Source organism: Lagopus muta, chromosome 1, assembly GCF_023343835.1.
Source record: "Lagopus muta isolate bLagMut1 chromosome 1, bLagMut1 primary, whole genome shotgun sequence".
Taxonomy (NCBI): Eukaryota; Metazoa; Chordata; class Aves; order Galliformes; family Phasianidae; genus Lagopus; species Lagopus muta.
In genome coordinates, this window is record NC_064433.1 from 117,877,298 (window position 1) to 117,888,784 (window position 11,487).

The 11,487-nt window shown below is 40.5% G+C and overlaps 1 protein-coding gene across 2 annotated transcripts in view; it reads right to left on the reverse strand.

The window, feature by feature from the left end:
• MBTPS2 (membrane bound transcription factor peptidase, site 2) overlaps positions 1-11,176 on the reverse strand; it is a 33,626-nt gene extending 22,450 nt beyond the window's left edge. Inside the window, exons 1-3 of one of the 2 annotated variants that reach the window (XR_007378914.1) lie at positions 10,847-11,176; positions 5,521-5,669; positions 3,841-3,979 (exon numbers count right to left, since the gene is read on the reverse strand). Coding sequence is in view for 1 of the 2 variants with exons in the window: in XM_048955296.1 (XP_048811253.1) it covers positions 3,841-3,979; positions 5,521-5,669; positions 10,847-10,921 (363 nt within the window). In the remaining variant the exon portion in view is untranslated. The remainder of the gene's footprint in view (positions 1-3,840; positions 3,980-5,520; positions 5,670-10,846) is intronic. The other variant, XM_048955296.1, reaches the window with a different exon arrangement.
• Positions 11,177-11,487: the final 311 nt, after the last annotated feature.

The window sequence follows — 11,487 nt, forward strand, 5'->3', positions numbered from 1 at the left end:
TCTGTCTCTAGCCTTGCTGTTCTCACTCAGCTTTCTCAGCCCACCAACACACTAAGAGCCACTCACACAGCGCTGCTGGTTTGTAACTCCTCTCAGTTTACTCAATATATTTTAAAATACATGGAATATATATTTGTATGTTAAAGATTGAAAAGCTCTCTAGGAGAAAAAGCCTTCACTCTTCCTATTCAGTCCCCACAACCAAGACAGAGTGTGTCCTACTTTATATTAAGCTCCAAAACTTTATAAACACATATGCAGCCTTCAGCTATAATGAGAGAGGCTTGGCACTATGAGAAGTGGTTTAAATTGTGCTGCAGACAGTCAGCTATTGAGATCCACTCTCCAAATAAGGGAAGGGAAGGGAAGGGAAGGGAAGGGAAGGGAAGGGAAGGGAAGGGGTATTGCACTTAAAACATGAGCACTAAAAGTTATTAAAAAAAAAAAAAAAAAGTAACAGCCTTCAACTGGAATTGTCAGTCTCCCCTCTCTCTGTATATAAAGTATGAGATCACTCCAAACTTAAAAGATCACAAAAGGGTAAGTTCTCTCTATTGTTCAAGTTTTGGCAGTCTACATATGGCAAATTAACATTTAAAACAGAGCTTGCAAATGATATATTATTTTGATAAAGGTATAACATGCATGCCATATTGCTGTGGATTCCCACCACACCTCAGCTCTTCTGAGGAACCATCAGAAGGAGGAACCATCTTCTCTCTCCATGGGACAGATAGTTGCTCAGCTCTCAGATCTTCTCAGCTGCTGTGGCTGAAGTAGCAAGGCCACACCACTTGAGCTGCTGACATGGGGGGGCAGTTCAGTCATCCTGCCTACCCCGTTGCTCTCCCATTTCTAAGTAAGAAATACTGGGGTACTATCAGCTGCAGTATACTTGGCATTAATTGTGGGTCAGTGGGAGAAAAGAGATGCTATAGGCAAAAATTCCTCACCTGCCTCTAAGACTCTTCAAATGACCTAGTTTTACACAAAAAGCTGCAGCTCCTGGCTGCTGTTCCAGCAGCAGATTCAACTGAACAGACCCCAGTCAACTCTACCATTCAGTCCAGCTCATTTTTCAACTATATGCATTTTACTACCCATGCAAAACTCTGCAACAGCTTGATGAGACTAACTTGCTTAAAAAAAATATATCCTTCAGAGGACCATATTCACTAGTATTATACTGGACCATTTCACAAATTCTGGTCAGACTGTGATCATGACCAAGGAATACTGGCACAACAGTCCTACCTCGCTGTATGAAAATAGCTGCTATTCACTTGTTAAGCATCCAGTGCTGCTATTGAAGCATCAGCTGGTGGCACTAATGGATCACTAAAGTGGTGTTCTCAGTGGCTGTCTGCTCTATATACACAGAAGGACAGACAGCAACAGCAAAAGCCACCATCTTAGCGCCACCCTGAGTGTAGCACATGAGAAATGCTTTTCAGTGCACATGTCAAAGGAAGTTTAAGATACACCTAAAAGGGAAGCTAAATATCATGAAGGATTCATGCAGTAGTTTGTGAATAGGCATTGCCATCTTATATTTCATGGTCTTCCAGTAATGCCTTTATTGAAAGATCCTTTCCTAATAGCTGATCTTCTTAGCTGCTTTTGTTAACAGGCAGCCAACACAAGAAGGGGCAGCTACTGAGTTACCTATTGGTGGATAGTTTGAATAAAGTACAGGGCTGAAAAAAAAAATAAGAGAAAAGGTGCAAAAAAAAAACTTAATCAATGGAATGCAAGCAGAACTGTATTTCCCCTCCCCCAAAACTGAAGGCTAAAGGCTAAGCAGATCCATGCCAAACGCTGAAACATAGTTAACAAATTTATTTATTTTTTAAAGAAAGCACCTAACTTTGTCTCTTCCAAGGCAATTAATTAATTATGAAACATACAGATAACTAATTTAAATGAGGAGAAGACTTTCCTCACTTTTTCTTCATTATTTGCAACCTCATTTGGGTCACTTTTTAGAATCAACTTATGCTACCACATTCCCCTCAAACAGAATACTGGAATTCTTTAAAAGCAGAATTATACAACTGAGTATAATTCATTTCAGAAATGAAAGAATAAGGTAGGAAAGAAAGTCAACCACAAGTCAGCTTAGGAGAAGTAATCTCATCCCCATACATATGGCATAACACTATCCCTATAATATCCATCTTTTTTAGTACTGATCTGTCCTTGGTTTGAGTGCAGTGATACTGCCAATATGCAGTTACTGAGGAATCCATTCCACGCTGAAATTGTTAATATTATGCTATACTTCAGCTTCCACAGTTACAGTTCACGCCAGATTACTTCCAAGGGCTCATCTTTACTTTGCTTTCCTTTTATTTATTTATGTCACTTACATAGAAAAGCTGAGTATTACAAATGATCAGTTTACTCTGGTATCAAAAAAGTGGATAGATCCACTGAATCACAGAATGGCTTGGGTTGGAAGGGACCTTAAAGATCATCTAGTTTCAACCACCCTACCACGGGCTCAGTAGCCACCCACTAGGTCAGGAAATGATCTTGAAGGGGAGGGAAGGGAACGGAAAATGTAAAGGATGTTTTTCTTATTCTGGAATGTAATAAATATACATTCTTAGGATGGACCCTATTTGCAAGTAAATGAGAAATCTTCAGTCTCGTGTTCAATTTGTGCTCTCTTGGACACACAGCAAACCACCAAGACATCCCACTTGCTCCTGCCTGCCTCTAGAGATAATTCAGGTGCAGGTTGTGGACCATATGACCACATTGGCCATACCAGTACTTCTTTCCCAGGTTGTCTCCTTTTCCAGCACATACTGCATTTGCTATATTCACCCTGTATGTGTGAAACAAATCCAAACCATACCAAATGCACTGAATTTGTAGCACATGCTAATGTGAAGGTCTATCCTGCGAGCACAGAATCCCCAACTTCTGCTCACTTGACCGAATATTAAAATAGAGCAAAATGGTTGGGTATCACTGCCATATAATAGAAGGCAGAGCAACCTCTGCCTACACATTGTAGTCAGAGAGAATTCTTGGAGAAATAAGGTTAAAACTAAGGTTAAAACTGTTCTAAATTCAATGTCATTTCTTCTATTACCACCTTACATATTTTGATGCAAGACATAAAAAAGACAATATTTGCAATCTCTCCCATTCTATAAAATACATTCCTTTCTAAAATAACATTCTATATTGTCCATCATCAGAAATCCATGAAACAATAAAATAAATTGTTACCAAGCCTTTGGCTAGATATTGCCAGAAACAGGACCCTCAATTTCATACTGTAAATTAGGCAGAAGTCCTTGAACAATCCAAAAATACGCCATCTCCTCACTAATGAATCTTTGCTTCTACAACAAAGCTCTTTAAAATTCTTTCCCTTCCCACTAATACTTTTATAGTAACAAATGAAAGAAAATACCTCTCTTCTTGTCAATTATGGATTAGTTTTGCAAACTTCAAGGCCACCATTGCCTCTACTGCTCAGAGAAGTTAAACTCTTACTGCTGTTTTGTATTCTTAGTACTGTGATTGCTGTTTTCTATTCTAGTATAATAATTTAAAGCTTTTCAAAATCACTAGCCATTTCTCACTTCTGAGAGTATTTAATATGAGATCTTCCACATATTGGCCTTTATTTGTCCTCTCATTTTTTACCACCTCCATCTCACTTTTAAGGCTGATAATAAACCAGCAAATTTTTTATTTAAATGAGTATCAGCAGCTGGGTTATTCTTACATGGGAGAATTTGAGTATTGCATATCTCATTAAGAAGATGGTTAGTATCAGCTCACAACCCTCAAATGAAGACCTGAGGAGAAAACACTTACCACAACTTGCAGCATGCGATCATTCTGGGCTGTTGGTGCCTCAGTCAGCATCTGTGTCAGTGTTTGCATCAGTGTCTTTCCAAGAAGAATCACAGAGCCAAACATAGCAGCTATACCAAACACCATTCCCATGCTGAACCTACAAAACAGACAAATGGTTAAGAAATGCATAGGTGCTAGAATACACTTAACCATATTAGTACAACTTAGCAGACAAAACAAGTAAGGCAAAACTTACCAAGTGCTACTACTTTTCACACATCAACAATACAGTACAAAAACATCAGATAAAGGAAACTAACAGTGCTAATAGCATATATCAGTAACATAAACTTGTATAACACTGTCCTTGTTTAATAAGTGTTTGACATCCAAATCACATCTCGATTCATTTTCAAATATTTTTATGCTGTTCTTATATATTCTAATCTTTATTCAGTTACCCAATATGAGTAACTTGTCATTAACCATGAACAAAAACATAGCTTTACAATGTATAATTTAACATGCTGTACCGCACCACCACATATTTAGTGCTGTGGATCAAGTGATGAGGTAGTATACATACCTACTTGCATCTTCTTCACCAGCAATAAAAAAATAAACATTTACATGAGACTCAAACTTCCTTAAAGAAGAAAAATTAGGAGATACAAATGCAACACTAGGTTAAAATCCATTACTTTAAAGACATTTTTCCTCTCATCTATTTAATTTATTAAAATCATTACATTGAAAAACATTTCAATTTAGATCAGCCCATCTAATGGCTGATTTTTATTCATCATTATTATTCTTTTACTCTATCATATACTTGAAGGATGTGATAAAACTTATTTTCTAGCTAAAGCATTTCAATTCATTAGCTGTTCTTTTCACAACAGCATAATTGTTCTTTTACCATCCTTAAAAAGGCTCACTGGAAATTAACAAATTTATTTTAATCAATATGTACCTATAACGTTAATTAAATAGAGTGTTATAAACATTATGCTGTAATAAATTATACACAGTAAAAATTGTGGTTGACATTGAACTATTTAAAATCAAAGTAAAATCACTCCATGCTAGAGAAACCAACAGGAAGCAGAATTCTCTTTCACAACTATCTCTTTGGAGATAGCAATACAGGAAATGAAAATAAATTCAAGCCCTACTCCTTTTTTTTCAGATAGGATAAAGACTTACAGTAGGAAAGCAGTAGGAAAGCAATAATTTCCTAAACCAGTCCAGAAGCATCCATACTAACCACTCTGCTAATTTACCCATTACTAGCAATCTGTGCAACAGGGACATGATCAGAGGAAAATTCAATGTACAGTAATGGACAGATCTGGGATATGAGAATCTGGTTTCACATCTGTGTCCTCACACAGTAACATATGTAACAGCTCTGTATTTAAGAACTATGAATGGCTCAAACCGCAGGTAGAAATACAGTTTACGGATTTCTAGTTTTATAGTATATCCATGTGTAACTTAGCTATGTTATTTTTAGCAGAGGAGATAGACTTATGCTGACACAGTACATTTATGGCTACCATGTTTGTTCAATTTTACTGTTAGTCTACAGTAATAACCAGATTTACCCATTCCACTGCTATGGATAAAAGACATACATATGGTGATAGTTGCTGCCTCTGTACTCATTTGACAGAAAAAAATATCCTGAATGTATACCATAAATACAGAAATCTGGGTTTCCACCTCCCCCAGTTGTAGAACTGCCGGTTGAAGAGCGTTGTTTGCCATCGCATGTGAAAAGGAGAGACACTCAAGCCATAATTCACCAACCAGTCTTCATAAGATGCCTTCAAAGAGCTGGATGACTGCAAAACAATGGAAAGTTAGGTTAACTCAAAAACGTAAGGAAGATTTGTGCTATGTGATGAAGCAGTAAAACAGATCCATTCGTATGTAAAGACAAACATATAACTTCAGGTACATGTAATCGAATCATAGAATCATAGAATGGCCTGGGTTGAAAAGGACCACAGTGATCATCCAGTTTCAACCCCCTGCTATGTGCAGGGTTGCCAACCAGCAGACCAGGCTGCCCAGAGCCACATCCAGCCTGGCCTTGAATGCCTCCAGGGATGGGGCATCCACAACCTCCTTGGGCAACCTGTTCCAGTGTGTCAAAACCCTCTTTGACTCATAGGTGTGACATATAGTACAAAAAGGTATGCTACTGCTTTGAGTAAATCACTGCAGTTCTAGGATTATGAGAGAGATTGGGTATTCAGTAGTATTTATCAAATAAGATCCTTATTATCTTTATTACTGTTACATCACTTTGAGTGATTTTTTAACTGTCTGGATAGAAGGCTACAAAAATGAACTTTTATGGTATTTCTTTTCTGTATATTTTAGTAAATGCTTTTAAAATTGTAGTAAAGAAAAACACATTCTGTTGGCACCAACTTGTTTCTAATATTGGTAAAATGCGGATCAGTAGTGGGAGTATCCTTAGCAAACGTAAAAACGAGGTCTACTTTTCAATCACAGACTACTACTGAAGAGACTTGAAATATATGGTCATACTACCAAAAAGGCAGAAGGACTTTAAAATTACCAACCTGTTCTGCAATTGCAATTTCACTGATAGCTTTTCAAGATACTGTTGGTACACCTTCTTAATAGTTCCAAAGACTTCTCCTTATATTTGTCTTTGTAATGAATGCAACCTATGGACTGTATAATTAATACTTTATTGCATTAGTACCCGGTATTATGAATGAACAGTAGCAGTTTTGCAACTGCTATTTTATGATATACGGTGCTGGTTTTCTCAGTAGTCCTTCCTCAGCCTGCTTTCTGGAAGATAGTATCAGAAAGCCAACGAAGGACAGCTTTGCCTAGAGGTTAAAAGAGAAATTTGTAGCTGAGGAAAAGTGTATCAGAGCAGAAGTGTGTCTGACGTAACCCAGACAAGTCTTGAGAGCTGTCTGAACGATAGCATTGCTCCTGAGTTTCCCTATGAGAAGTAGAACCTACTGAAGATGTCAGGAATGTGCAGTTCACAAGAGACTCCCCTGCGCCCCTAGATGGATCTTCACAGGTTCCTGGCTGCCTTCCATGGTTCTTGAAACAAATTTAGAACTTGCCAAGTTCCTTGCACTACTTCTGGCCTTCTGTGGTGGTGGCAGGAAACAAGCAGGGTGTCGTATCTTCCACAACCATACTCATAGCTTTTCTCATTTTGTTCACTTAATAACAACGTACACTAAAATTTACTAAACTAAAAAAATAGTTCAAGTAACAGCCTTCCATGTTATTCTTTCTACTCGTATGTTTCTGTGTAACTTCCATCTACAACTTGATTGATTTTAGTCATATTTTTGTTCAGTCAGCTGAGGACAGCCACAGAAATTTTTGTTGTAATGTATCCCCTAGTCAATACTGGTCAGTCATTCCCTACAACACTGCTAAGTTTACTATCCACAACCACATCAGCATTTGCTAGCCTACTTTTAATAGAAGAGATGACAAAGAATATCACACTTTTACAAATAACACTTAGGCCAGAGAAACAAAGAAAAATGCCTTCTCATATAATGTATCTGGTAATTAAGAACAAAAATCTGCATGACATTAAATACATCTGACATGAGAAATCATCTTTTGCAAATTCAGTAAACATATGTAACCCATTCAGTTCACATAGGATAAAAAACAAAACAAAACAAAAAAAAAAAAAAAAACAAACCACAACAATCCCAAACACTCTGAAACCTAAGCAAACAAAAACCACCCAACCAAAAAAGAAACAAATAAACAAGCATTATAATCAAAAATAGAGATCTGGCACTTCAAAAATATCTGTTCTCTTAACCACATACAAAAACATCAGCCACATTTCCCCTAGAATTTCCACTAATGCATCCCTTCAAATTCATTCTAACCAAACCACAGCCCTTCTCTACTAGCAAGGCATAAACAAATTAGCAGCTCTTAATGAGAAATGCAGGATTCTTGAATAATACATTTGCAAAGAGGCACAAAAAACAACTTTGGTTTGTAAATGGTATTCATAATCACTAAATGACAGCATCCCTTGAAACAAGTTACTACATTCTTTTCAAAGCGTATTAAAAAGCTCTACGCAAAACTTTTGCTCCTTCTGTTCTGAGTCCAATGATCACAACATTACGACACGCACCATCTTGCCCTGGTATGAGGTATGTTATTACCCTTTGTTTCATCTCAATCCTCCTCCACAGACCTGGGTTCAGCTTCTCTAACTTGAACTCTAAGTGATCTCTGCTACATTAATTTTACTATAAAAGCGATACCCTTTTTATTTATGCAACCTTTCAAATTAATGACCGCCTACTAAATACTCCAGGAGCTCCATAAATATCTGCCAGCAAGCAGGAGCCCTTAACATTCTTTTGTGCTGACAAAGGCTGTTCAAGAGCCCTAGACCATTTCAGCTTCCTGACCTTAAAAGCTGAAGGCTCACCTCAACTGAATGGGCCTAAAGCATCTTTTATTTCTGATATCAGAAGGAGGGACAACCTTCTACCCCTTTCACATCACTGGTCCTTCAGGCAAATGGGATGACTTAGCATGCTCGAGGCCGCACCTCGAGTACTGTGTCCAGTTTTGGGCCCCTCACTGCAAGAAAGATATTGAGGCCCTGGAACGTGTTCAAAGAAGGGCAACGAAGCTGGTGAGGGGTCTGGAACACAGGTCATATGAGGAGAGGCTGAAGGAGCTGGGAATGTTCAGCCTGGAGAAGAGGAGGCTCAGGGGAGACCTCATTGCTCTCTATAACTTCCTGAAGGGAGGTTGTAGTGAGCTGGGGGTCGGCCTCTTCTCTCGTGTCATTAGTGATAGGACCAGAGGGAATGGCTTCAAGCTACGGCAGGGGAGATTCAGGCTGGACATGAGGAAGTATTACTTTTCAGAAAGGGTGGTCAGGCACTGGAATGGGCTGCCCAGGGAGGTGGTGGAATCACCGACCCTGGGGGTGTTCAAGGAAAGACTGGATGTTGTGTTGAGGGACATGGTTTAGTGGGAGCTATTGGGAATAGGTGAACGGTTGGACTGGGTGATCTTTTAGGTCTTTTCCAACCTTGGTGATTCTATGATTCTATGATTCTATGCTGGGGAGCAGCAATTCAGGGGCCTGCCTAAGTGACATCTTTTTGTAAGATCCAGCCTTCACCAGGAAGCTTTCTTATTTATCAGTGGTTCAAATGAAGAGCAGCAAGAGGAATTTTCCAGAACTCAGCTTGAGTCATTGTTGATTTGCTAACACAAATGTACCTTGTAGTTCAAGCAATATTAGGTGAGTTTATTTGTGCAAAATGTCATTCATACACATAGCTCTGCCTTTCATATTACAGAATCCCAAAGAGTGAGACTGTCTAACAGAAACACTTGAAATCTGAACAAAAATAAGAGATCAAATTAAGCAAGAGACATTGCACGTCTAAAATGTTTACAGAATAAACATCAAGTTACAGCACATATCCTCTTGCCCAAAACACTATCAGTATAATGAACAGAAAAGTACTCCAGAAGTACTTTTCACTCATGTTCTGTATGTCCTTTTCATGCACTTACACTGAAAGAGACTGGAAATCTAGGCTGTTTGCTACAGTTGCCAGCAGTTCAGAGTTAAGAGTGTGTTGGGAGATTTAGAGTACTAGCAATAAAACAAACATGAGTTTCCTGATTACATAAATCTGGTTATTTAATCCATAATTTATTTTGGCTGTGGTACTTGAAACTTAACAGATCTACCAGCAAGATCTACTGAAATCCAGCAGCTCCCACATACTTCCAGACGATTAATAACCATTGATAACTTGTAGCTAAAGCATCAAAGTTACAATTTAACTCCTGGACATTCCTGCTTGCAAGAGCATTCCTGTCATTCCCCTTTCTTTCTCAATATGAAGTAGATACTAAGTTGCCCCCAAAAACAATGTAGATTTTTTTTTGCTCCTTTGTCTAGTTCTCAGAGAAGAACTGGCCCTTCTTACTTACAAAAAGGAATTATTTTAAGCTCTAATTCTGAAAGAAAATCTTCCAAATCTCAGATATACAAATGGGTCTCAGCACCATGCTGTAAGAGTCTGCCATGTGAATTCAGTGATTGCTTTACAGCCCGAGATTTTTCATCAAACACAAAGCTACCACCAGAAGAACATCAGCTTGCTGACTGATCCTCCTGATAGTTTTTAAAGTGTCTCACTCACTCAGGAGCACGTTCTTCTTGTGTTCAGCCAATTCTCTAATGTGTTTCCAAGCAATGTTGTGCGTTACCAAATACCAAAATTATACATAGATATATTTAACATACACATAACATAGCCTCGATGCATTAAAATCTGAAGATTAAAAAATCTGAAGATTAATATTTGACAACTAATGGCTCTCACCGTCGATTGTGTTTGTAAGATCCAGCCTTTGCTGCGTTTGCTTTACGACAATTAGCAGCAGGGGGAGCTACTTAATTTTCCAAGGGTCCTCACCAGCTAAAATAGCTTTCCTTATAACATTTTTCCCCGTGTTTCACAACAGTGCCAAAACGAACATTTGTTACTTTGATACTGCTAGGCCCTATCCGTACTTGGTAGAAACAGAGCAGTTCCTGGACTGTAGCATCAATTTCAAAAAGCATGAGAATTCTAGGTGGAACCTTTCGTTTTATATTTTCCTCGTATTTCTTGTGCCACCGCACCTCATAGTAGGAACAGCGGGGCAGCGCTGTGGGCCCGGCGGCCTGAGGCAGCCCTCAACTTTGATTGGCGGGACAGCGCGGGTAGCCTCAGGTCTGCAAGGCCCGCGCAGGGGAGCGGCGGCCTCTCGCGGGCGAGGCGCTGACCGTGGCCGGCCCTCGAGGAGGGAGGGGAGGCGGGGAGGCCGCTGGCTGGCGGCGGTGCCGGATTCCGCCGGCCCAGAAGGGGTGGCGGGGGGAGGGGAGAGGAGAGGAGCGGCGCTGCTGACCCGCCTAAGGGCTCCCTGTGGGCTTTGGGCCCACAGCCCTCACCTTGAGCAGAGTATCCGCCAGGTAGATGGCGCACCAGCCCCCCAACACGCACACCACCACCGGGATCGGGATCATTGTGGCAGTCCAGCCGTCGGTCGCGGCGGCTCACGAGGAGGAACCTCTCGGAACTAAACCTGCCCCGGAACCTTTCTCCATCGGTTGCATTGTCCGCACGGACACTTCCGGGATCCGTATCGAGATTGGGCAGGCGACGCCGTGACGTCACGGCACTGGGGGAGTGCGGGGATACGTTGTTCCGCCCAGCGATGCGCGTGCGCAGAGAGGCGCAGAGAGCAGAGCGGCGGTCCGTCCGTCCGTCCGTCCCGCTCGTGCTGAACCCGGGCATGACCGTACCTGCGCGATTGGCTCGGGATGGGGTGGGAGGGGCAATACCGAAGGAGACCCCCTACGCCCCGCCTTGCTTTAGGGTTGGCGTCCCGTCTGTGTCGCTTTCGCAATGGTCAGGAGCGTGGTGTGCCATGAGGTCACGCCTTCAGAACTCACGTCTTTAACTCAAACCTTGAGCGCTAAAGGCAAACAAGTACAAAGCAAAGAGTAAGGAAAAGTGATGCTTATTAGCCTGTACAAATGGTGACATTTGACCTCTTTCCCCCCCTCCCCCCAATCTTCCCCCCCCCCAA